Source organism: Gorilla gorilla, chromosome 6 (genome assembly GCF_029281585.2).
Source record: "Gorilla gorilla gorilla isolate KB3781 chromosome 6, NHGRI_mGorGor1-v2.1_pri, whole genome shotgun sequence".
NCBI classification, from domain to species: Eukaryota; Metazoa; Chordata; class Mammalia; order Primates; family Hominidae; genus Gorilla; species Gorilla gorilla.
Genome location: NC_073230.2, coordinates 15,095,790 through 15,123,718, shown reverse-complemented (window position 1 = coordinate 15,123,718; position 27,929 = coordinate 15,095,790). Strand labels below are relative to the sequence as shown.

Genomic DNA, 27,929 nt, shown 5'->3' with positions numbered 1-27,929 from the left:
ACAAAAAAAGTTATGTGGATATATGCTAACCATGATATATGTGTATGCAACTAAAAAAACTATCAGAACTAATAAATAAATTCAGTAAGGTTACGGGATACAAAATCAACATACAAAAATCAATAGCATTTTTATATGCCAACAGCAAACAATTTGAAAAAGAAACCAAGAAAGTAATCCCATTTATAAAGCTACCAGTAAAATAAAATACTTAGGAATAAATATAACCAAAGTGAAAGATCTCTAAAATAAAATTATAAAATACTGATGAAAGAAACCAAAGAGAACACACATAAAAAAAATGGAAAGATATTCCATATTTATGGATTGGAAGAATCAGTATTGTTAAAATGTGCATACTACCCAAAACAATCTACAGATTCAATGCAATCACTATCAAAATACCAAAGACATTCTTCACAGAAATGGAAAAAATAATCCTAACATTTATATAGAATCACAAAAGACCCAGAGAAGCCAAAACTGTTCTAAGCAAAAACAACAAAATTAGACGAATCACACTACCTGACTTCAAATTATACTAAAAAGCTATAGTAACTAAAATAGCACAGTACCAGCATAAAAACAGACACATGGACGAATGGAATCAAATACAGAACCCAGGAATAAATTCACACATTTACAATGAACTCATTTTCAACAAGGGTGCCAAGGATATGCATTGGGAAAAGGAAGTCTTGAATCAGTGGTGCTGGGAAAACTGGATATCTATATGCAGAAGAATAAAACTAGACCCCTATCTCTTGCCACATACAAAAATCAAATCAAAATGGATAAAATACTTAAATCTAAGACCTGAAACTACAAAACTACTAGAAGAAAGCATTGGGCAAATGCTACTGGACAGTAATCTGAACAAAGATTTCTTGAGTAATACCCCACAAGCACAGGCAACCAAAGCAAAAATGGACAAATGGGATTACATCAAGTTAAAAGGCTTCTGCACAACAAAAGAAATGATTAATCAACAGTAAAGAGACAACCCACAGAATGGGAGAAAATATTTGCAAACTACTCATCTGACAATGGATGAACAATCAGTATATATAAGGAACTCAAACAACTCAACAGGAAAAAATAAAATAATCCAATTTTAAAATGGGCAGGCCAGGCATAGCAGCTCACGCCTGTAATCCCAGCACTTTGGGAGGCGGAGGCAGGAAGATGGCTTGAGCCTAAGAGTTCGAAAGTGGCCTGAATAACATAGTGAGTTATTGTCTCTTAATATGTGTGTATATATATATATATTTATCTATAAATTAAATATATAAATATATATTTATCTATAAATTAAATATATAAATATATATTTATCTATAAATTAAATATATAAATATATATTTATCTATAAATTAAATATATAAATATATTTATCTATAAATTAAATATATAAATGTATATTTCTCTATAAATTAAATATATAAATATATTTCTCTATAAATTAAATATATAAATATATATTTATCTATAAATTAAATATATAAATATATATTTATCTATAAACTAAGTATATAAATATATATTTATCTATAAACTAAGTATATAAATATATATTTATCTATAAACTAAGTATATAAATATATATTTATCTATAAACTAAGTATATAAATATATATTTATCTATAAACTAAGTATATAAATATATATTTATCTATAAACTAAATATATAAATATATATTTATCTATAAATTAAGTATATAAATATATATTTATTATATAAAATTAAATATATATTAAATAATATATAAATATATATTTTTTATATATCTGAATAGCTATTTCTCAAGACATACAAAATGACCAATAGGCATATTAAAAAAATGTTCAATATTGTTGATCATCAGAGAAATGCAAATCAAAATCAAAATGAGATATCATCTCAACCCAGTTAAAATGGCTTTAATCCAAAAGATAAGCAATAACAAATGCTGGCAAGGATGTGTAGAAAAGGGACCTCATACCCTGGTGGCAGGAATGTAAATTAGTACAGCCAGTATGAAGACCAGTATGGAGATTCCTCAAAAAACTAAAAACAGAACTACTATATGATACAGCAATTCTATTGCTGGGTACATACCCAAAAGAAGAAATCAGCATATCAAAGAGACGTCCACATTCCCATGTTTATTGCAGTACTATTCACAATAGCCAACATATAGAATCAACCTAAGTGTCTCCATCAACAGACGAACAGATAAAGAAAATGTGGTACATATACACAATGGAATACTATTTAGCCATAAAAAAAGAATGAAATCCTGTCCTTTGCAACAACATAGATGGTACTAGAGGAGATCATGTAAAGTGAAATAAAGCAGGCACAAAAAGACAAATTTCACATTTTCTCACTCATATGAGGGAGCTCAGTTTTTTTCAAATTGAACTCATGGAGATAGAGAATAGAATGATGGTTACCAAAGGCAAGGAAGGGTAGCAGAAAGAGGGAAATAAAATGGGGATGGATGATGGGTACAAAAATATAGTTAGATGGAAGGAATAAGATCTAGTATTTGGTAGCACAATAGGGTGACTATAGTTAACAATAATTTATTGTATATTTTTAAATAACTAAAAGAGTGGAAATTGAATGTTGCTAACACAAAGAAATAATTGCTTGAAGTGATAGACATCCTAATTACCCTGATTTGATCACTACACATTATATGCCTGTGTCAAAACATCATATGTACCCTGTAAATATATACAACTATTATGGACCCATAATGATTAAAAATAAAAAATTTAAAACAAAACAGATGTGTGCAAGTATGTGTCCATGTTAATAAAAGCATTAAAAGCATTTTCTATTTACCATTTGACCTACTTGACTTTTTCCAGAATATTTTATACAGTATGCTCTGAGACTAAAGTAGATATTATATATGTCAGTATAGAATGATATAATAAAAACAGAAACCTAGCAGAGCAAATCAATTTTTTAAAAAAGAGTTTACCAGATAATTAACTATAACTTTAAAGACAATTAACTATATTCCTAATAATCTGTCAGGATCTTTATCTGTCAATTCAGTTAAGTTCTTCACCACTGAAGGATGTTTTCACTAATTAAACCATATATACCAACTTCCAATTTCAGCTTCATCAAGGAGTTTTCTGAAATATTTTAAAATATTTTAAAAACATTTAAACTATTAAATAGTAAAACGTTTGTGTTAGCCAAAATAAAAGCCAGACTTTATGAACAGTATTACAACAACCAACCTTCTTTTATTAAAACAAATAAAAAACAGCACTTTCTCTTTTCAATTGAAGAGAATACAACTTTTTTTAAAAAACAAAGAGGTTAGGATGTCAATAATGTCTCAGAATTAAAACTGATGATATAACTTTTTTTTACAAAAAGATGGATAGTTCAGTGGTTTAGAGGATAGGTTCTGAAGTCAGATTGCCTGGGCTAATTCCAGATCTGCTACATACTAGCTGGAGAAACTTGGAAACATTAAATCCTAGCCTGTGTATGGTGATATAATAGTACTACCTCACTCACAGGGTTTTTCTAAACATTTTACACACATTAACTCATTTAATCCCCTCAATAACTTCATGGGGTAGGTACCGATATCGTGCTCATTTCCTAGATATGCTAAGTGGTACTGGGAAAGGTAACTAACCTGCCAAGGGTAGAGAGTAAGTCGTGGAGCCACGAAGCCAACCCAAAGGGTCTGACCCAGGGTCAGCACTTTTAACAGCACGTCACTGTAGAGCTTCTGAGATGCTTCTGCGGAAGAAGGAAGAGGGGATGAAAGATGAAAAGAGAACGAAGACAGATGAAGTAAGAGCTGAGAAATGATGCTGACTGATACCATCAAAACTTCAGGAGAGTAATGGTAACAGAGGATTTTATGAAAATGGTGAAGGGGTGGAGCTTTGCACCTGGGGGGAAATGAGGCTAAACAGAGACAAGCGTCAGCAGACAGAGGAGCTGAAGGGCAACGAGGCCTCAGCCAACATCTGGCGGACCTGATTTGTTTGGGTCATTTGAACCAGGTACAGCACCAGCTGCACTGCAAATTAAACTGCTATCCTGGAACTACGACGGAAGTGATTCTTCACCATGACTGTTCAACTGCTAGACATATGGTGCTGGGTACGACACCAATTATGCTAGTCCAAGATGGTCCTGGGAAAATTCCCTCAGATGGAGAAGCTGGTACTGAGAGCATATTAGAGTAATTAGGACCCGGAAATTCCTTCTTAAAATACGAAATTTGGAAGTTTGTGTGCCTTCTGAAGCTCAGTTAAAGAAAGACTACTTCTTAAACTAGTCTTTCCTGGAAAGGGAAAGGAGATCCATAGTAGATAATACTCTGAGGCAGAAGGCCCAGGAAACTGGGCTTCTACTGAGATAGCTACAAGACATGCAATGGAATGTCTCATCAGGACTACATGCTACCAGAAATTGGAGGAGATCTTAGCAGCACCAGGAGCCACTGCAGTGGTGGTTAAAATTTGTCTCAGAAATCTCACAAAGTGGCAGAGAAGTAGGGATAAAGTAGATGAATAAAAAGTTTAAGGTCCAGCATTAGGAATTCTATGTGCTTTCAAAGATGCCAGTACACCCAACTTACATCCTCTAAATGGCTATTTGATAACAAAAAGAATAATGTCAATTTCTAATCATGAAGACAACAGAAAAGAGGCTGGACGTGGTGGCTCATGCCTGTAATCCCAACACTTTGGGAGGCCGAGGCAGGAAGATTGCTTGAGGCCAGGAGTTCAAGACCAACCTGGGCAACATGGCAAGACCCCATCTCTATTTTCTTTAAAAATAATTTTAAAAAAAATCTTAAATACATATATAATAAAAAAACAGAAAAAAGCAGAGTTCCCTGTATATGTGTTAAGACTTCAGAGGTATTTTAAAATCAGGAATATACAACAGAGTGGAAAACAAGAATTTTTTGGAAAAAATTCTGAGAGAAGAATTTATTGTGAAACTCCTGAGAAAGAGAAACTTCACAGGAGGCCTGATGTACCCCTGAAGTTTTCTGTTAGCGAGGCTAATTCAAGAAGTGTGAAAAAAGTAACACTGGCAGCTTTCAAGGAACTAAAATCGGAGTTAACAGAGTCAGTTCTGACTTGGAAGCCAAGGCATAAATTCCTGACACACTATGAAGGAAGGGTCATATTAGCAATTAAGTCCACTGCACCCTACCTTATCCCAGTCAGAAGGCTACCCAGAAAAATCATCAGCCCTGGTCAAAGACTAAGCCCCACTATTTTTACCTCAGGTATAAGGGATCTGGTCTGAAGAAAACAATTCTGAGCAACCTCCCAGCTACTGCCCCTGTCCCTGGACATACAAGACAGGTTCTCAAAAACAACAGGCCTGCCAGAACATGGCTGTAGAAACGATGGAAAATTCTATAGTAAAGTTTATCCATGAGAAAAATTCTATTCTGGTCTCCCAGAGATTACCCTTAAATCTAAGGGAAACATCCCTTATTTCTCAAAGCCTACAGAGCATTGGCTGATGCTAGCAGATGCCAGTCTGACGGGGCCAAGATAAAGGAAGTAAGAGGTAGGAAACCAGTATCTGGAAAAGGAGACCCAGAGAAACATTCCAGGGAGTGAAGACCATATGAGTTAATGCAAATCTTCTCAGAGAAGGAGTAGGAATTTGGTGGGAGGAGGTCCAGCATGGAAAAGGATGAGAACCACAAGGAAACACTGGGTTTGACTACCCCACACCATACTTTGGAAAGAGAATTTCTGGGAAGAGCATACAAAGACGTTGTGCAAAACTTTTCCTCAGGGGAAGAAATGTGACATGACATGGAGAAAATTTTACTTTTCAGAATTCCCCTGGTGAAGAATACTGTATTTGATTGTAAGAAATATTTTTTAAAGACACTAAAATCTTTAACATTTGCAGGTATTAATTTTATAATAGAAAATAGTCTTAAACAGGAAACACTATTTAACATATTTAGATTTTAAAGTCTACTTCATTCAGCAAATATTTATTGGATGCCTAATTTAATTTCAGATGCTAATTTATGAAACAAGGTTAGTACTATTTATAAGACAGAACTTGATTTCATCAAGGATTCTTGAAGACTTTAGATTTTCCACAGTTAAAAAAAAAGGGGAAAAAAAGAAGTGATTTTACAAATTTAACTTGGAGAACACAGCCAAATCAACATGCAAGAAAAGTCTCACCTGATGACACTATTCCAAGTAATTGATGACTTTCATCTTTACAGATTTTACTTTTTAAAAATTAAACACATAAATTAATTCTGAAATTATAAGAAATAGTTTAAAATCAATCATATAATTTTCAAGTAATTTTTTAAAGAAAACATAATTCATCTAATTATTTTGTTTCTTAAAAAGACTCACCTAAAAGGACGAATCCATCTGCTTCTGTCTCTGGTACTGAGGGCTTTTTAGATTCCGGAGGCTTTCTGAAGAAGTGAAACATTGCTGCTGCTGCTGCTGCTGCTGCTGCTGCTACCTGAAATAGAAACATTACACAATGTCAAATTCAGATGCAACTGCAAAACTCTTACCCTTTTTAGCAAAAAGTTAAGCATAACGATATAACAATAGTTACTCTTAGGAATTCTATGGCCATATGTAAAACCATGAGCCTTCTCTAGATGTCAGCCGACAAAGCTAGAAAATGATCTTCCAATTTAAACTCCTGTATCCTTTGAAGTTCACAGTGCAACCTCTCTCAATTTCTGAAGATTCAGAAAATAACCCAGGAAATCCCTACATACAAAACTCAAATCAACAGATAACATGAGAATCTGGAAGGATCTTGCTAACCATAAAACAGACACTGGTTTGGGTAATAGGAAAAAAAAAAATAAACAAACCTGTCCAGATTTCTTGTCATGTTGTAACTACCTTAAGCCTCATAAAACTAAGGCCACTGGAAAAAAGAAAACATTTCAAACATCCCCTACTGATGGTTACCTAATTTAGACACTCAAGCACTGTACCTGTATTAGTCCATTCTCACACTGCTATGAAGAAATATCCTCGACTGAGTGATTTATAAAGAAAGGAGATTTAATTGACTCACAGTTTCACATGGCTGGGGAGGCCTCAGGAAACTTAAAAGCATAGGGGAAGTCACCTCTTCACAGGACGACAGGGAGAGAATGAGTGCCAAGCCCCTTATAAAACCATCAGATCTCATGAGAACTCACTCACTATCACGAGAACAACATGAAATGGCTCCCATGATTCAATTATCTCCACCTGGTCCTGCCCTTGACACATGGGCATTAATACAATTCAAAGTGAGATTTGGGTGGGGACAAAGAACCAAACCATATCAGTACCCATTATAAAATTGCAGCCAACTTTAAATTCCCATCAGTGCAGATCCTTGTGTTGGTGAGATTATTGTGACCATCCCCAATACACACATGCTCACAAGCACACAAATACAAGCACACATACACAACCCTCTTTTCCTACTATTCCCATTGTTATACATTCAAGTAGGCCAACAATTTCTAGAAAACAACTGGGGAGAAAGTTGAAGGGTACTTGCAAGGACACATAGGATTCTGAGGACAGTTCCTTACAAGCCAAAAAAATAAAAGAGAAAGCAAAGAATAATCCTGGTGGCAGCAAGTGCTCCAAGTTTTAGTTTTCATATATTTCACCCATAGCAGAAAACCAAGAAGGGAGGGTGAGGATTTAATCTGAGTGAAAGCCGTCTAGCAACTGAAAATTAAACTGGGATTTGTGCTGGTTGGCCCGACCTGAGTTGTAGATCAGAGAAGGATATGAACCCCAACATAAGTGAATGGTAAAAGGAATCTGTTGGTTGCTAGAAACCATATCTGGCAGATTTCACTTTTAAAAAAGGAATTCAAAATGGAGAAGAAAAACACAAGCCATGTGAAGAAGAAAACATTCAATTAGAGAAAAGGAACAGCTTCTGAAATCCTTAAAGAAAGTGCTTACTGGATATAGTAATAGATACAAAAGAAAAGTTTGAAAACAGTTTGGCACTCTCTATAGAGAGCAAGGAGAGATGGCCTCTAATGAAACTGGTGAAAAACAAGATTAGATGAAAAAGCAAAAGAAAAGGATGAAAAGACAAGGAATCAAATGAAAAAAAGTAACTGAATAAGATAAAGGGAAACCCCCACAAGGAAAAAATGAGGTCAGAAAAGAATTGGTTTGCAAGCAGAAATGTAAGACAATAGATTTCAAATTAAATGATTTATACAATTGGAAAAGGCAACTACTTTTCAACCTCGAACAGCTAAAAACAAAACTGAGAAGGCCTTTAAGGAACAACAGCTAATTAAAACTCAGCCTCAGCTAAGGATCAAATAAAGGGTATATAGCTGATATTAAAACCTCAGTGTAGACTAATGTGGCACTCAGTAAATTCTTTCTCTTGGGATAAAATGGTTCGGAAAAAAGAGACTAAGGGTGTGGGTCTCCAACTGAAGCCTTGTGGAGCCAAGATATCCTCAAATAAATAAAGAGAAGAGGGGGGCATGCACAGAGGTGAAAAAGATAAGAAATACAGGAAATCTAAGAATTACATCTAGCAAAAATTTTAGGTCTGGCTATTGACACACGAAGCTGACTAAAGTTAAGTAGATAAGAAGCCAACAAAATTTTTGAGAGTTGTACTGCAAAAATAATCTGGTCTCAATTCAAAGAGTAATATGATTATTGAATGCTTAAAACAACCCTTAGACACCAATTTTCTACAGGTAAGAAGCTGCCAGAGAAAACTGTTCAGCCCCCAAGGAGGCCCATGCCCATTTCCGTTGTAGCCAAGGAAGTTACCGAAAAGAAAAAATTCCAACAGGGTAAAGCCAATGGCATGGAAGACAATGGATGGAGGAGCCTCTCCCAGGAAGCAGAATCTGGACATAATTAAGGAACATTCTTGGGCCCAAGATAGGGGTCCCCCAAAATTCTACTGTGGAATTGCAGAATTGCTACAACTTTTGACTGTTCTCTCTCTCCCTTTGTTCGCCTTTGTAAATGGGAGTGGTTTTGGCAATTATGCTTACCAGTTCCACCAGGGTGTAAGGGGAAAGGAGGGGCAGATTCCTTGTCTTTTTAGTTCATGAAGTCTCCAGATCAAGAGTACCACATCTGAACATGATGAACAGACTCTTGTGTATCAGCCAGAGGCACTGAACTTTGAGCATGATGCTATAACTGAATGGGGCAATGAGACAGACTGCCTTGGGGAGGGGTGAGTTACTTTGCCTATAGTAGCATAGAGACAGATCTGAATACACGGTGAACACAAATGAGAACCACGGAATCGTTAGGGCTGTTTACCAGCTCTGTTTTATGGAGACATAATAGGACAGTTTTCTCTTCCCTCCTTGGAGTCAGATGTGGCCATGTGACTTCCTTGTTCACTGTGCCACATGCCATTAGAGTGCTACAAGAACTTTTGTGGATATAGAGAGACCCTTTAGAAAGTGTCTCCTCTTCTAACATATGAATAACAGTCTTTTAACAGAAGGACTCAAATTTCCAATGCCTTTTGATGTCTGGCCACAAGTCAGAAAGGGAACAAACACGGATATCACAAAAGTAGTTTTAATAAGTCATTCTCCAACCCCAAAAGTTTAAGTTGTTATAAAAGCCAGACTAAACTCAAGTGTAGTATAAGAAAACAAACAACCTGTTTTTAACCCAAGTATTGTGTATGGAATTTATAACAAGTAATTAAGTGAAATGTTAAAATTTTTAATGACCTAAAACATCAAATTTAAACACACTGGCTGCAGCAGTCTGTTACATAGCATGACTTACTGGCAAAGCATAACATTATAATCTGTCAGTTCCAAACATCAGAACATTATAATATCCCAAATATATTACAGAAGGAGGGATAATTTAGGCTCCAAAAGTCAAGAAACGTGTAGGCATGGAAAAAAGCAGGTCAGGAATAAGGCAAACGAGGCAGAGACTATAGAAAAGAACTGAGAATGGCAACAAAGATTTGCTTTGGATAATTTCAGACAGTTCCGAAATTATTACAAAGGCATCAGTCACCCTCGTGTCTATCACTCCACCAATCTGACCACCAACTTAACTCCTTCCCCAACTACAGTCCACCTCAAGATGTTGTTCTGTGGGAACATGCTTCCTAGTTTACAATAAGAGTCTTGGGATTCCCTTGTATGATCAATACTGCTGCTGATGCTAAAGACTCATACCACTAGGTACCTAAGGTCAGTCTAACCATGTATCTTGAGTAATCCCCTCCATGCCTGAAAAGAACATACGCTAAAGCACTAAAATCTGCAATCAGCTTATCTTAATCCCATGATATTCTTTTCATATCACTCAAAAACACACAGTGGTATAAAAACGTAACCTACAGTGGAGAAAAGGACTGGCAAATACCATTCTTAGATCTCCCCTCTATGAGGGGTACGGCAAGATTTAGTTACCCTGCCTGAGACTAGTAACTGGAAAGGCGAAGGGGAATAACTACAAATGCCACTAACATTTACTGAGTTCCTACAATGTGTCAGACCCTATATCAAAATACTGTACACAATAGTTTCCTCCTTATCCACGGGGGACATGTTCCAAGATCCCAAGTAGACACCTGAAACCAACAATAGTACTAAACCCTATATACAGTATGTTTTTTCCTATACAAAAGGTTCCCCCAAGTAATGTTGCTTCATTTTAATATTGATGAGAAAAGAAAAAACTTGATTCCCAGCTGGGGCCACTGTCTATGTATGTGTAGAGTTGGCCCATTCTCCCTACGTCTGTGTGGGTTTTCTCCCCAGTACTCCAGTTTCTTCCCACATCCCAAAGCTATGTCCATTAGGTGGACTGGCATGTCTACATGGTTCCTTTCTGAGTGAGTGTGGGTGGGTGTGTGAGTGCCCTGCAATAGAGTGGTGTCCTGTCCAGAGCTGCTTCCTCCTGAGGCCTTGAGGGCTTAAGCTGCCAGAAGAGCCTCTGGCCAGCTGTAGCACTTAACTAGAATAATTGGGTAAATAATTATCTTACTTGTTTTATTAATATTTCTTAAATGTATGTATCACTAACATTCATTTCAATGTTTAACATTAGAAAAGTTTTTATCTTTATTTAGAAGTTGGTGATGTTTTTATGACCAGAAATATGCCATAAGAAATGAACTCTTGCTTATATCAATTAGCCTATGGTAAAACTGGTTTCATTACATGTTGTTTCACTTAAAGTCAGTTTCTAAGAACCCATCCATGATGTTAAGTGAGAATTTACTGTATGTACACATCTATGATAAAGTTTAATTTATAAATTAAGCACAGTAAGAGATTAGCAATAACTAATAATAAAATAGAACTATAACAATATATAGTAATAAAAGTTATGTGAATATGGTCCCCCTCTCTCTCCCTCTCTTAAAACCTTATTGTACTGTACTCATATTTTTTTTACTTAGTTGCCATAAGTAACTGAAACAGTAAAAATCAAAACCATAGATAAGAAGGGGGACTACTGTATGCTCTATCTCCTATAATCCTTACAGTAGCCCCACAGGTATACACAATTATTCACATTGTGTAAGTAAAAGAAGTAAAGTAGGACCAGGCATGGTGGCTTACACCTGTAATCCCAGCACTTTGGGAGACCGAGGCAGGCAAATTGCTTGAGCCCAAGAGTTGAGATCAGCCTGGGCAACATGACGAAATCCTGTCTCTACAAAAAAAAAAAATTAGCCAGGTGTGGTGGTGTGTGCCTGTGGTCCCAGCTAATTGGGAGGCTGAGGACTGCTTGAGCCCAGAAGGTGGGGGTGAAAGTGAGCCACTGCACTGCAGCCTGGGTGACAGAGCAAGACCCTGTGTCAAATGAACAAAGAAAAATTGAAGTAAAAAACTAGGTTAAGTATTAGTCCAAGTTTACACAGCTAGTAGAGCAGAGCACAATCTTAAACCAAATCCTATTGGCACCAAAACTGAATGTTTTTCATCAGTAAAGCAGCAGAGACCAGAAACACTTAACACTTAGGACATCTGTGTTGGACTTTCTTTAATGTAATATTTCTCAATGTTAGTCAAATACATTTGATTAATTCCATTTCTGTCTTTGTCAATCCCTACTTTCCCAAGCCTTGCTCAGCTCTATGCTGTGAAGACATTTACTAACTGCACAACATCTATGAAGACCTTCACTTACTTCATACTTTTATAATATAAACATTCATTAAGTGGATAGGCCAGACAATGATCCAAAACTGCAGGTGTAGCAGTGAACTTACATTCAGGGAAAAAAAACTGCAACCTCTGCCCATCATATTTCTGAGGCAATCCTTAGCAGAATTAAGAGTAATTTAAGTGGAAGGGACCTGTATAATCCTGCTGCCCCAAGCCTAGTATGCAGTAAGCTCTAAGCACTCTTGCTTCTGATATGCATGGCCTTGACAGCTGGACTTCTGCCTGGAGTTCCCAAGAATACTCCAGTCTCATTTCCTTCTCTGTAGTTTTCAGCATTTTTTTCAATTGTCTACAATGAGCAAATTTTACATTTATAAACAGGAAACATACCAAATTTTATTCTCAAAAACCCATTATTAGCTAGTGGCAACTTGCCTATCTGGGCTAGAACCCAACCTATAATGCATCTTAATACTCAAACACAGGGATCCTGGAGCTACCTCTATACAGGTGGGGGATAAAGAATTCACCTGTCAGCCGGGCACAGTGGCTGACGCCTGTAATCCCAGCACTTTGCGGGGCCAAGGCGGGTGGATCACCTGAGGTTAGGAGTTAGAGACCTGGCCTAGCCAACAAGGTGAAACCCCATCTCTACTAATAATATAAAAATTAGCTGGATGTGGTGGCGCACACCTGTAATCCCAGCTACTCAGGAGGCTGAGAGGCAGGAGAATTACTTGAACTTGGGAGGCGGAGGTTGCAGTGAGCTGAGACCCCACCATTGCACTCCAGCCTGGGCAACAAGAGTGAAACTTCATCTCAAACAATAAATAAATAAATAAATTCATCTGTCCAAACCACAGAAATGGGAGAAAATTCCTGGAAATCACATATTTGATAAATAATGTATATAAAGGATATATAAAAAACTCTTAAAACTCAATAATGAAAAAACAGCTCAATAAAAACTGGGCAAAAAATATGAACAGCCACTTCACCTAGCAAGATACATGAACAGCAAATCACCACATGGAAAATGACCAATATCATCAGTCAATAAGGAAAAGTAAACTAGAATCTCAATGAGATACCATTATATACCTATTAAAATATTTAAAATTAAAAAGATTTGCCCTGGTCAGGTACAGGGGCTCACATCTGTAATCCCAGTACTTTGGGAGGCTGAGGTGGGCAGATCACTTGAGGCCAGGAGCTCATGACCAGCCTGAGCAACATGGCAAAACCCCATCTCTACTACAAAAAATACAAAAATCAGCCAGGTGTGGTGGCGTGTGCCTGAGGTCCCAGCTACTCAGCAGACTGAAATGGGAGGATTGCTTGAGACCAGGATGTCAAGGATGCAATGAGCCAAGATCATGCCACTGCACTCCAGCCTGGGTGACAGGGCTATGAGACCTTATCTACAAAAACAAACAAACAAACAAACAAAAAACACTTTCCCAAGTGTTGGCAAAGGGCAAAGATATGGAGCAACTGGAACTCTTGTACACTGGTGGTAGAAGGGTAATATGGTACAACCACTCTGGACAACAGTTTGGCAGTTTCTTAAAAACATAAACATATATCCACCGTATAACTTAGCCCTTAGGAAATGAAAACATATGTCCACACTTGTATACAAATGTTGTAACAACTTTTTTTTAATAACCAAAAAATGTAAACAACTCAAATGTCCAATAACAGGTAAATGGATTTTTAAAAACTGCCATGTGCATCCCATTCGGTAGTAAAAGGGGAACAAAATAGTGATATATGCTACAACATGCAATGATCTCAAAAAAAAAAGCTGATGCAAAGAAGCCAGACAATATAAAAGTTCATACTGTATGATTCCATTTACATAAACTTCTCAAAAATACAAACTAGTGTACAGTGAAAGAAAGTGTATCAGAGGTTGCCTGGGGAGGGGAGGGACACAGAGGGAACAAAGGAAGGAGGGATGACAAGGGAGTAGCAGGAAACTCTTGGAAGTGATGGATATGTTCATTATCTTGACAGTAATGATTGTTTCAGCAGTATAAGCACACATCAAAACTCATCAAATTGTATATTTTCAATGTGTTACTGATCCAATCTCAATAAAGTTCTTTCAAAATTTATTAACACAATTAGATGTCATATGTAAGTTTTAGTTCACAATTATTGGGAAAATTGTCTCAAATCTCTTAACCCACTTTGTGTTACAGGGACAGTCTTTATATAAAAAGCAAAATGTTTCTTTTCTGCATGCATCACACAAAACTAAAAAATAAAAGGACACTGTATTGACTTTTAATGGTATACACAGACTGTGTATAAAAGGGCCTGCCTAATTGCTTAGCAAGGCAGATCCTATTGTTCAGAATAGAGGTAGGAGAGCACAAGAATATATTTCTTTTTTCCTATTACTCCAAGGCTTCCCTTTTAAGTAATATTATCCATGACAAAAGGATTAGGCAACATGGTTTTCTCAATTTGATTATCTCCTTTGAATTTCAACAGACTACTAGTTAATGTAAATATATCAAATAGACTAAAATTCCTGTGTGATTGATGCAGCTACTGTCTATAGACAGAATAATGTAAATACATGTGTATGAATGTGTGTGTGTGTATATATATATCTATATACACCCACACACATTTTATTCCAAATACAATAAATATGTAAATTTCACAGTGCTGAAAAATTAAAATCCTGAACGATGTTTAACCTTCCTCCTTTTGTACAGTGAAATGCATGATTATGCAAATATAAAAATTTAGACAACAAGTTTACTAATTTCTCCTCAGAGATACCAATACAGCATATAGGAAGGTAGGCCATGCTTTTGGTAGCTTTAATCTTGAGTGATAAGAATACACAACCTAAAACAACGCTAGAAAGCATAAAACATTCCAGAAAGATCAATGTGAATTAGAACTCTGGTAGGCTGCGCAGACTAGGTAGCCTTGAGTTTAACTTCATCTGATGTGTATAAACAAAGAAGAGAAGGAAGGCCTTTCCTGTAGGAAGGATCAACATGAACAAAAAGCATAGTGGGTATAGAGGAAAGCAAAGAGATTAACCTCACTAGAGGAAGGAACCATGTAGATAAGCAACAGAAATCAAGACTGCAAAAGAAGGGAAGAAATAAATTACTGAAGAGTTGGAAGCGTCAGGAAAGTGTCAGCATATTCAGAGTGGCAAAACAGGATTTGTTGGACATTACTGGGCAGTCTGGAGTCTTGAGCAAAGTATTTAAGAGAGATTAAATGTAAAACAGCATGCTAGAGAGACTGAGAAGAGCCTGGAGTCAAGAAGTTAAGACAGTTATAGTGAAACGGAACTGGATTAAGATGGGTGAAGTTTGAATGAGAAAAGAAGGGATGTGCAGAAATGACATGGAAAAGTGGTATTATGAATAAGAAAAGGAAAAGTAGGAGACTTTATCTTAAGAGAAGAAAATAATAGTAAATTCCATTTCAATCTGATTTTCCAAGACAAACTGGAAATCCAGCTATTATGTAAAAATCTAGGTTTTAAATAATAGCAAGAAATTCACGATGTTTACAAATACCATGCAGATGGTAGAAATCCTCTAAAACTGCACTTGGCCTTCAGGTGGCAAAGTGTTTTAGACCTAGGTTAGGAATTAATAGCCTAAATCTAATCAGTAGAAGGAAAAATTGTTTAAGACTTTAGAATTCAGTAGATTTCCTGGCTAGCTCACCCATTCAGGTTATTCCCACCTTTGCTTGTTTTGACTAGGCTATTTTATAAATCTGTAGGAATACGAGATCAATTGTAGAAAACTGATAGTCATGCATGTAATTCCTATCCATAAAAATGCTTCTGGTAAAATGCATTCGTTATTGCCCCGGGGATACTAACCAATTTTGCATCCATTTATAAATTTAACATTCCTTATTTGCCTATCAGTGTGTGATGATGCTTTGAGTTCTCTTTTGAACCAGTTGCAGTATCTCACTAGTTCTCTCCTTAATTAACAAGTTCAGTATTTAACAGATTTTAGATTCATAGTAGAGACATGATTTAATCCTCTTTTAAAATTTATCCTTTAGTATCAGTTAGACTACTAATTAGTATTACATAAAGACTCTCCCCCAGTTTTTCCGTCCCACCTAGGTTTTTTATTTTGTAGTTTTTGATATTGGTGTAATGGGGAAGAGGTACAGATGCCTGAGAGGATAAGCAAGGGAAGACATTTAAACTGATGTCACTTTTCAGCTCCACAGAACAGCTTGGAAACTAATTAATTAAATTGAAGCATTAACATAAATTTTACTTCCACCTCTCTTATTTATGCTCAGACTTTTAAAAAATGAAACAAAAACAAAGAAAAACAAAGAAAGAAAAAACTATCTTAGATTTAGGTGTTTGCTTCAAACTGCAAGTTCCAGCCCTTGAGTGGAAGTAAACAATTTAGCAGGTCAAGACCAGACTTTTTTTTTTTTTAATGGAAGGAAATAGGAAGAAAAAAAAAGTAGGGGAAGAGGGAAAGAAGGCAAAAAGATTGAGAGCATTATACATGGTAACTAATGCTTTATAAACTTTCGCATTTGGGTGCCTGTGCTGGGTTATAATAAGAAATCTATTTTCTAGTTTGGGCTACAGGCAAAAAAGCTTTTTCAAAGCACTCACACACTTCTTTAAATTTTTTTGAGAAAATTATGTACTTTTTAATTTCACATCTAAAACTTTCCATTGAAAATTATAAAGGACATAGTTTCTAGCATACTATAAATATTTACATGTTGAAACAAAATCATTATATCTTTCTTTTAAATTTATTCAACAAAATCTAAACACCATAACATTTTAACACTCACCACTAACCATTTTAAAAATACACGAAGAGGGGTTGCTGGCAAGATGGCCGAATAGCAACAGCTCCATCTGCAGCTCCCAGTGAGATCAACACAGAAGGCGGGAGATTTCTGAATTTCCAACTGAGGTACCCGGCTCATCTCATTGGGACTGGTTAGACAGTGGGTGCAGCCCAAGGAGGGCGAACAGAAAAAGGGTAGGGTGTCGCCTCACGCAGGAGGCCCAAGGGGTTGGGAAACTCCCTCCCCTAGCCAAGGGAAGCCTTGAGGGACTGTGCGGTGAGGAACAGTGCACTCCGGTCCAGATACTACACTTCTCCCACGGTCTTCACAACCCACAGACCAGAAGATTCCCGCCGGTGCCTATGCCACCAGGGACCTGGGTTTTAAGCACAAAACTGGGCGGCCATTTAGGCAGACACCGAGCTAGCTGCAGGAGTGTTTTTTTTTTTCATACCCCACTGGCGCCTAGAACGCCAGCAAAACAGAACCATTCACTGCCCTGGAAAAGGGGCTGAAGCCAGGGAGCCAAGTGGTCTAGCTCAGTGGATCCCAACCCCATGGAGCTCAGCAAGCTAAGATCCACTGGCTTGAAATTATCGCTGCCAGCACAGCAACCTGAAGCTGACCTGGGACACTCGAGCTTGGTGGGGGGAAGGGCATCTGCCATTACTGAGGCTTGAGTGGGCCGTTTTCCCCTCCCAGTGTAAACAAAGATGCCGGGAAAGATCCAACTGGGCACAGCCCTCCACAGCTCAGCAAAGCCGCTGTAGCCAGACTGCCTCTCTAGATTCCTCCTCTCTGTGTGGGGCATCTCTGAAAGAAAGGCAGCAGCCCCAGTCAGGGGCTTATAGACAAAACTCCCATCTCCCAGGGACAGAGCACCTCGGGGGAAGGGGCAACTGTGGGTGCAGCTTCAGCAGAATTAAACGTCCCTGCCTGCCAGCTCTGAAGAAAGCAGCACATCTCCCAGCACAGCATTCCAACTCTGCTAAGGGTCAGACTGCCTCCTCAAGTGGGTCCCTGACACCCATGTCTCCTGACTGGGAGACACCTCCCAGCAGGGGCCGACAGACACCTCATACAGGAGAGCTCTGGCTGGCATCTGGTGGGTGCCTCCTTCCAGAGGAAGGAACGGGCAACAATCTTTGCTGTTCTGCAGCCTCTGCTGATGATCCCTAGGCAAACAGGGTCTCGACTGGACCTCCAGCAAACTTCAGCAGACCTCCAACAAACGGGCCTGTCAGAAGGAAAACTAACAAACAGAAAGGAGTAGCATCAACATCAACAAAATGATGTCCACTCAGAAACCCCACTGAAAGGTCACCAGCATCAAAGGCCAAAGGTAGATGAATCCACAAAGATAGGGAGAAACCAGCGCAAAAAGGCTGAAAATTCCAAAAACCAGAATGCCTCTTCTCCTCCAAAGGATCATAACTCCTCAGCAGCAAGGGAACAAAAATGGTGAGTTTGACAAATTGAAAGAAGTAGGCTTCAGAGATGGGTAATAACAAACTCCTCTGAGCTAAAGGAGCATGTTCTACCCCAAAGCAAGGAAGCTAAGAACCTTGGAAAAAAAGGTTAGATGAATTGCTAACTAGAATTACCAGTTTAGAGAAGAATATAAATGACCTGCTGGAGCTGAAAAACACAGCACAAGAACTTCCTGAAGCATACACAAGTATCAATAGCCAAATCAATCACGTGGAAGAAAGGATATCAGAGATTAAAGATCAACTTAATGAAATAAAGCATAAAGACAAGATTAGAAAACAAAACAAAAAAAAAAATCAAAAGGAATGAACAAAGCCTCCAAGAAATATGGGACTATGTGAAAAGACCAAATCTACATTTGATTGGTGTACCCAAAAGTGACAGGGAGAATAGAACCAAGTTGGAAAACACTCTTCAGGATATTATCCAGGAGAACTTCTCCAACCTAGCAAGACACGCCAACATTCAAATTCAGGAAATACAGAGAACACCACAAAGATAATCCTCGATAAGAGCAACCTCAAGACACATAATTGCCAGATTCACCAAGGTTGAAATGAAGGAAAAAATGTTAAGGGCAGCCAGAGAGAAAGGCTGGGTTACCCACAAAGGGAAGTCCATCAGACTAACAGTGGATCTCTCTGCAGAAACCCTACAGGCCAGAAGAGAGTGGGGGCCAATAGTCAACATTCTTAAAGAAAAGAAGTTTCAACACAGAATTTCATATCCAGCCAAATTAAGCTTCATAAGCAAATGAGAAATAAAATCCTTTACAGACAAGCAAATGCTGAGAGATTTTGTCACCACGAGGCCTGCCTTACAAGAACTCCTGAAGGAAGCATTAAACATGGAAAGGAACAACAGGTACCAGCCACTGCAAAAACATACCAAATTGTAAAGACCATCAACACTATGAAGAAACTGCATCAACTAACTGGAAAAATAACCAGCTGGCATAATAATGGCAGGATCAAATTCACACATAACATTACTAACCTGAAATGTAAATGGGCTAAATGCCCCCAATTAAAAGACACAGACTGGCAAATTGGATAAAGAGTCAAGATCCATCAGTATGTTGTATTCAGGAGACCCATCTCATGTGCAAAGACACACATAGGCTCAAAATAAAGGGATGGAAGAATATTTACCAAGCAAATGGAAAGCAAAAAACAGCAGGGTTTGCAATCGTAGTCTCTGATAAAACAGACTTTAAACCAACAAAGATCAAAAGAGACAAAAAGAGCATTACATAATGGCAAAGGGATCAATGCAACAAGAAGAGCTAACTATCCTAAATATATATGCCTCCAATACAGGATCACCCAGATTCATACAGCAAGTTCTTAGAGACTTACAAAGAGACTTAGACTCCAACACAATAATAGTGGGAGACTTTGACAACTCACAGTCAATATTAGATACATCAACGAGACAGAAAATTAACAAGGATATTCAGGACTTGAACTTGGCTCTGGACCAAGCAGACCTAATAAACATCTACAGAACACTCCACCCCAAATTAACAGAATATGCATTCTTCTCAGCACCACATCATACTTATTCTAAAATTGACCACATAATTGGAAGTAAAACACTCCTCAGGAAATGCAAAAGAACGGAAATCATAACAGTCTCTCAGACCACAGTGCAATCAAATTAGAGCACAGGATTAAGAAACTCACTCAAAACTGCACAACTACATGGAAACTGAACAACCTGCTCCTGTATGACTACTGGGTAAATAAAGAAATTAAGGCAGAAATAAAGATGTTCTTTGAAACCAATGAGAACAAAAATACAAGGTACCAGAATCCCTGAGACACATCTAAAGCAGTGTTTAGAGGGAAATTTATAGCACTAAATGCCAACAAGAGAAAGTGGGAAAGATCTAAAATCGACACCCTAACATCATAATTAAAAGAACTAGAGAAGCAAGAGCAAACAAATTCAAAAGCTAGCAGAAGACAAGAAATAACTAAGATCAGAGCAGAAATGAAGGAGATAGAGACATGAAAAACCCTTCGAAAAATCAATGAATCCAGGAGCTGACTTTTTTAAAAGATCAACAAAATAAAAAGACTGCTAGCAAGACCAATAAAGAAGAAAAGAGAGAAAAATCAAATAGATGCAATAAAAAATGATAAAGGGGATATCACCATTGATCCCACAGCAATACAAACTACCATCAGAGAATACTATAAACACGTCTACGCAAATAAACTAGAAAATCTAGAAGAAATGGATAAATTCCTGGACACATACACCTTCCCAAGTCTAAACCAGGAAGAAGTCGAATCCCTGAATAGACCAATAACAAGTTCTGAAATTGAGGCAGTAATTAATAGCCTACCAACCAAAAAAAGTCCAGGAACAGATGGATTCACAGCCAAATTCTATCAGAGGTACAAACAGGAGCTGGTACCATTCCTTCTGAAACTATTCCAAACAATAGAAAAAAAGGGGCTCCTCCCTAACTCATTTTATGAGGCCAGCATCATCCTGACACCAGGCAGAGATACAACAAAAAAAGAAAATTTCAGGCCAACATTCCTAATGAATATCGAGGCAAAAATACTCAATAAGATACTGGCAAACTGAATCCAACAGCACATCAAAAAGCTTATCCACCACAATCAAATCAGCTTCATCACTGGGATGCAAGGCTGGTTCAACATACACAAATCAATAAACATAATCCAGCATATAAACAGAGTCAATGACAAAAACCACATGATTATCTCAATAGATGCAGAAAAGGCCTTCGATAAAATTCAACAGCCCTTCATACTAAAAACTCTCAAAAAACTAGGTATTGATGGAATGTATCTCAAAATAATAAGAGCTATTTATGACAAACCCACACCCAATATCATACTGAATGGGCAAAAACTGGAAGCATTCCCTTTGAAAACTGGCACAAGGCAAGGATGCCCTCTCTCACCACTCCTATTCAACATAGTATTAGAAGTTCTGGCCAGGGCCATCAGGCAAGAGAAAGAAATAAGGGGTATTCGAATAGGAAAAGAGGAAGTCAAATTGTCTCTGTTTGCAGATGACATGATTGTATATTTAGAAAACCCCATTGTCTCAGCCCAAAATCTCCCTAAGCTGATAAGCAACTTCGGCAAAGTCTCAGGATACAAAATCAATGTGCCAAAATCACAAGCATTCCTATACACCAATAATAGACAAACAGAGAGCCAAATCATGAGTGAACTCCCATTCACAATTGCTTCAAAGAGAATAAAATACCTAGGAATCCAACTTACAAGGGACATGAAGGACCTCTTCAAGAAGAATTATAAACCACTGCTCAAGGGAATAGAAGAGGACACAAACAAATGGAAAAACATTCCATGCTCATGGATAGGAAGAATCAATATCATGAAAATGGCCATACTGCCCAAAGTAATTTATAGATTCAATGCTATCCCCATCAAGCTACCATTGACTTTCTTCACAGAATTAGAAAAAACTACTTTAAATTTCATATAGAACCAAAAAGGAGCCCACATAGCCAAGACAATCATAAGCAAAAAGAACAAAGCTGGAGGCATCACACTACCTGACTTCAAACTATACTACAAGACTACAGTAACCAAAACAGCATGGTATGGGTACCAAAACAGAGATATAGACCAATGGAACAGAACAGAGCCCTCAGAAATAATACCACACATCTACAACCATCTGATCTTTGACATACCTGAAAAAAACAAGCATGGGGAAGGGACTCCCTATTTAATAAATGCTGTTGGGAAAACTGACTAGCCATATGCAGAAAACTGAAACTGGACTGCTCCCTTACACCTTGTACAAAAATTCACTCAAGATGGATTAAAGACCTAAACGTAAGATGTAAAATCATAAAAACCCTAGAAGAAAACCTAGGCAATACCATTCAGGACATAGGCATGGGCAAAGACTTCATGACTAAAACACCAAAAGCAATGGCAACAAAAGCCAAAATTGACAAATGGGATCTAATTAAGCTCAAGAGCTTCTGCACAGCAAAAGAAACTATCATCAGAGTGAACCGGCAACCTACAGAATAGGAGAAAATTTTTGTGATCTATCCATCTGACAAAGGGCTAACACCCAGACTCTAGAAAGAATTTAAACAAATTTACAAGAAAAAAACAACCCCATCAAAAAGTGGGCAGAAGATATGAACCGACACTTCTCAAAAGAAGACATTTATGCAGACAACAAACATATGAAAAAAAGCTCATCATCACTGGTCATTAGAGAAATGCAAATCAAAACCACAATGAGATACATTCTCACGCCAGTTAGAATGATGGTCATTAAAAAGTCAGGAAACAACAGATGCTGGAGAGGATGTGGAGAAATAGGAAGGCTTTTAACACTGATGGTGGAAGTGTAAATTAGTTCAACCATTGTGGAAGTCAGTGTGGTGATTCCTCAAGGATCTAGAAACAGAAATACCATTTGACCCAGCAATCCCATTACTGGATATATACCCAAAGGATTATAAATCATTCTACCATAAAGACACATGCGCACGTATGTTTATTGCAGCACTGTTCACAATAGCAGACTTGGAACCAATCCAAATGCTGATCAATGATAGACTGGATAAAGAAAATGTGGCACATATACACCATGGAATAGTATACAGCCATAAAAAAGAATGAGTTCATATCCTTCGCAGGGACATGGATGAAGCTGGAAACCATCATTCTCAGCAAACAAACACAAGAACAGAAAACCAAACACCACATGTTTTCACTTATAAGTGGGAGCTGAGCAATGAGAACACATGGACACAGGGAGGGGAACATCACACACTGGGGCCTGTCAGGGGTTGGAAGGCTAGGGGAGGAATAGCATTAGAAGAAATACCTAATGTAGATGACAGATTGATGGGTGCAGCAAACCACCATGGCACGTGTATACCTATGAAACAAACCTGCATGTTCTGTACGTGTACTCCAGAATTAAAGTATAATAAAACAAAAAAAAATTTTTTTAAATACATGAACAAGTTCTTTACTAACAGCAAGAGACTTTACATTGTTCTTTTTTCTCCTTCAACTGGTATTTCCACTCCACTTCCACCCTCAGAACCGTGCAGCTTTTACAATGATGTATACAGAAGAATACAACGTGGTGGCGGTAACCTCACTTTTAAGAGAGCCTGTCCTGGCCGGGTGCAGTGGCTCATGCCTGTAATCTCAGTACTTTGGGAGGCAGAGGCAGGTGGATCACCTGAGGTTGAGAGTTTGAGACCAGCCTGACCAACATGGAGAAACCCCGTCTCTACTAAAAATACAAAATTAGCCAGGCATGATGGCGCATGCCTGTAATCCCAGCTACTCGGAAGGCTGAGGCAGGAGAATCGCTGGAACCCAGGAGGTGGAGGTTGCAGTGAGCCAAGATCACACCATGGCATTCCAGCCTGGGGAACAAGAGCGAAACTCTGTCTCAAAAACAAAAAAGAGAGAGAGAGAGAGAGACTGTCCTAAATATATACACTTACTATATACCTACAAAAATATTTTTAAAATTAAAATACATAAAAAAGAGCCTGTCCTCTAATTAACACTCCTAATCTTTTCATTCTTCCCCTAAATGTAATGTCACATCATACACATATATAGCATCCATCAAAAAGGGAAGAGTTATATATATGAGTTAATAGAAATTCTCTAATATAACCTTATAGATGCTTTCAGCCAACTGAGAATGTAAATGTTATTACTTTTAGCCAAAACAGCACATCTAAAATACTCAGGAAGTTGGAAGATGGTGAGCTACAAATCAATTATAGAGCATCAAGCCAGGGAGGACTCTGGAGGAATGCAGAGGGTTCCAGAGAACTTCACTGTATAGGGTTCAACAGGAGCCAAACTGAAACTTTTCATTTAATTTATTTTATTTTTTCTCGATCCTCATAATTTCAATCATTTTCTTATTTTACTTTATACTAAATTAAAGGCAGGAAAAGCTTTTTCCAAATGAGACACATGGATTTCAAACAGGAAATCCTTAAACGCAATATAGGAAATCCTGGGTGAAAAGAGTACTGGGGGAAGGGGCAGTCTAGTTTATTCCCATGACTGGATGACTTTTAATGGCTGGCTCTGTCTGCCATGGAGAGCAGGCCAGAGGCTTCATTTGATAATCTCAACTGCCAGCTACTCATCATTAGCATGTAAGATCTCTACTACCAGGAACTGTCTGGAACCATTGCTGTTACTATAATAGTAAATCCTGCTAGCAAAGCAAGCATTACATAATCCAGAATTACTAATTTTCTAGAACAGAGTGGGCCCACCACATCCATAGGTCCTGCAATCCTACTATGAAGCAAAAATATTCAAAAAAATAAAAAACAGTACAACAATTAAAAATATTACAAATTTTTTTTTTTTTTTTTGAGACAGAGTCTTACTCTGTCACTCAGGCTGGGTTACAGTGGCACAATCTTGGCTCACTGCAATCTCTGCCTCCAGGTTCAAGCGATTCTCCTGCCTCAGCCTCCAGAGTAGCTGGGATTACAGGCACCTGCCACCACACCTGGCTAATTTTTGTATTTTTTAGTAGAGATGGGATTTCACCATGTTGGCCCGGCTGGTCTAGAACTCCTAGCCTCAAGTGATCCGCCCACCTTGTGCTCCCAAAGTGCTGGGATTACAAGCATGAGCCACCGCACCCAGCCCAAATTTTAAAATTTAACTATTTACACAGAGTTAGATATTCTAAGAAATTTAGGGATAAAGTATATGGGAGGATGTACAAAGGCTATATGCAAATACTATACCATTTAATAAAAGGCACTTGAGCATCTGTGGATTTGGGTATCAGCAGGAAGTCCTGCAACCAATCCCCTAGGGATACCGAAGGATAACTGTACTGTCTCTACAGAATCACTTCCCATATCCATATGATAAAGTCATCTTGAAAACTAACAACTTCACCTAAGAAAATTTTAGAACAGAACCTCCCCTCTTGTCAGATCCTATTTCCATCACTGAATACAGATGGCCTCACTTGGGTAAAACTGACGTCAAACAATTTTACTCTCCTCCATTACTTTGTAAATAAATTTGAGCCTCAAAGTATCTACTAGAGAATAGTCAGGGAAGGTTTTGGTTTTGTTGTTGATGGATTTAAGGATTTGTGTTTGTTTGCTTTTTAATTGAATGCCCTGTGGTTTTCAGAATCAAGAAGGGTAGCCTAGCAGTGATAAGAAATGACTGCTTTTTTCTCTACTGCGTCTTATTCACAATATGAAAAACAGAACAGAAGAATAAAGTCTCCCCTCAATCTACTAATTAAGGGGGGAAATCTCATATTACATTAGACCAAGGTTTCTCAATCTCTCCACTCTAAGCATTTGGGATCAGATAATTCTTTGTTGTAGGAGGCTGTCCTTAGCACTGTATCATGTTTGGCAACATCCCAGGGATAGGAAGTGCCTTCCTATCCCCCAGCTGTGACAACCAAAAATGCCTGCAGACATTGCAAAATGTCTCCTAGGGGACAAAACTGCCCCTGGTTGAGAACCAAGACATTACAAGAAAGGGACTTCTTTTTCAACATTAACCACTCAGCAGCACTCTCTAGGTAAAGACATTCCCCTAGATCTGGGAGCGTCAGACTTCACCTGAGAACTCTCAGAATACTGCCCTTTTCTTCAGTGTGAACAATGACAGTGAATAATAAAAAATGTGTTGTAACTCCTCTGTGAATGGGTATGATCACCTAGTGTGTGATGCACTTCAGTCAGAAAACATATTAATTTCAAGAGGTTTTTTTTTTTAATGCTATACATGTGAAAACCATAGTTTTTTTCCTAAAGAAGGATGCTAACTAGCATCCTTAAAAGATAAGGTTTAGAAGATAAGATTACTGCCTTTCTGAGAGCTTATAAACAAACTGCACTAAGAATTTATCATTTGGATCTCAATCACTGACGAAGAAGGCAATTTACAGCCTTTAGTGTTATCTTGAGTCATCTCAATTAATGACACAATGACACATTTATATGTTTTAGGAAAGTTACAAATATAACTGCATAACTGCCACAAAACTCAAAACCATTTTGATTTGAGTGTAAATAACACTACTGTACAAGAAGAATTTCTGAAGCAACTTCATTTGGTGTTGCATTTTGAAAATGAAAAAACACCCTGCAAAAGAATTCAGACAACTCTAACAAAAAGCATCTCTCCACATAAAACAAATATCATAAAACACATCTAAATAATGTCCTAAGGGAGAATTAAGTCATGGGATGTGAGGTCACACCTCTTTACAACTCTCTAGAGCACTGGGGACCAAGAATAAATTTAAAAATAAATAAAACATTATTCAGTGTGGGTCTTTAAAATATTCTATTTGCTCGCTCATTTTAATGTTTACACAAAATAGAAGCCATCACATTCAACATCCAAAAAGAATCACTCCCTAAACTGCCAACTAAAAATTATTTGACTTTCAATATAGCCTAACTGCATCATCACAAGGCTTATTACTTCCTCCCCATTGAAGAACAAACTTCTTTTAACACTCAGTCATTTGTTTGTTCACTATTTAATTCATTCAACCAACATCTTTTGAGGGCCCAAAATTGGCCAGGCACTGTGGTAGACCCTAGACAAAATTAGACAAGGCACTTTCTCCAAATTCAAGGAATTAACCAATCTACTTCCTGCCTCTTTATCCTACTTCTCTACCACCTCTCACAATGTCAATGGGCACAAAGCAAGGTGCTAAGTCCTGTATAAAACCAGCATCAACCATGCATTAACCATGCAAAATGTTACTCACATTCTAGTCTAGTCAAAAAGTATTGCTAGCTGTCTAATGACTTGCTTCAGACTGCTGAGTAAACAAGACAGCCAGCTGTTTTACAACAAAATGTATGTAAAGAAACACGCTAAAAAAATTGGTAATAACTATATCAACTGAAAATCAGAGACCATATCTCAAAGTCTGAGTCAAACTTCCATGAACTGCATGATCAATGGGTATTGACCAAGAAGTACAATCGACCAAGAGTATACTTCTTTACTCGGAAATCCTATCAAAGGAATGAATAAATGGCTAAGTGAGCAAACGGGCAATGTAAAACAGAAGCATGAACCACAAAGAAGATGTGGAAAATACTTTGTCCATCCCCACTGCCTGAGCTTAATTCTAAAATACAAGAGCTATATCTACCAGAAAAAAAGACTGCCAGACATCCCACTGCATGGAGACCCCAAAGTCTTACAGGACTAGATTTCCTCCCTTCCTTCTACCCCTCCCTGACAAGATCTTCTTCCACTTCCATTCAGAAGTCACAGCTCTTGCAAGGGGAGAGAGGGAGGAGTCAGGAGGGCAGTGGTTTGAATGGTGTGTAACTGCCCAAGGAGGACTCTGTAAAACAGAGTACAAGACAGGAAAAACTCTGAGCAGAAGAAAGAAAGAAGG

At 37.7% G+C, this 27,929-nt stretch overlaps 1 protein-coding gene across 6 annotated transcripts in view; it reads right to left on the bottom strand.

The window, feature by feature from the left end:
• Window positions 1-27,929, bottom strand: part of UMAD1 (UBAP1-MVB12-associated (UMA) domain containing 1) — a 236,817-nt gene that overhangs the window by 197,678 nt on the left and 11,210 nt on the right. For 3 of the 6 annotated variants that reach the window (XM_055347214.2, XM_055347213.2, XM_055347215.2), the window contains exons 1-2: window positions 6,388-6,493; window positions 3,654-3,760 (exon numbers count right to left, since the gene is read on the bottom strand). Coding sequence is in view for 2 of the 6 variants with exons in the window: in XM_019031324.3 (XP_018886869.2) it covers window positions 6,388-6,469 (82 nt within the window). In the remaining 4 variants the exon portion in view is untranslated. Of the gene's footprint in view, window positions 1-3,653; window positions 3,761-6,387; window positions 6,503-27,929 lie in introns of those variants that run through there. The other 3 variants (XM_019031324.3, XM_055347212.2, XM_063708385.1) reach the window with 2 other exon arrangements.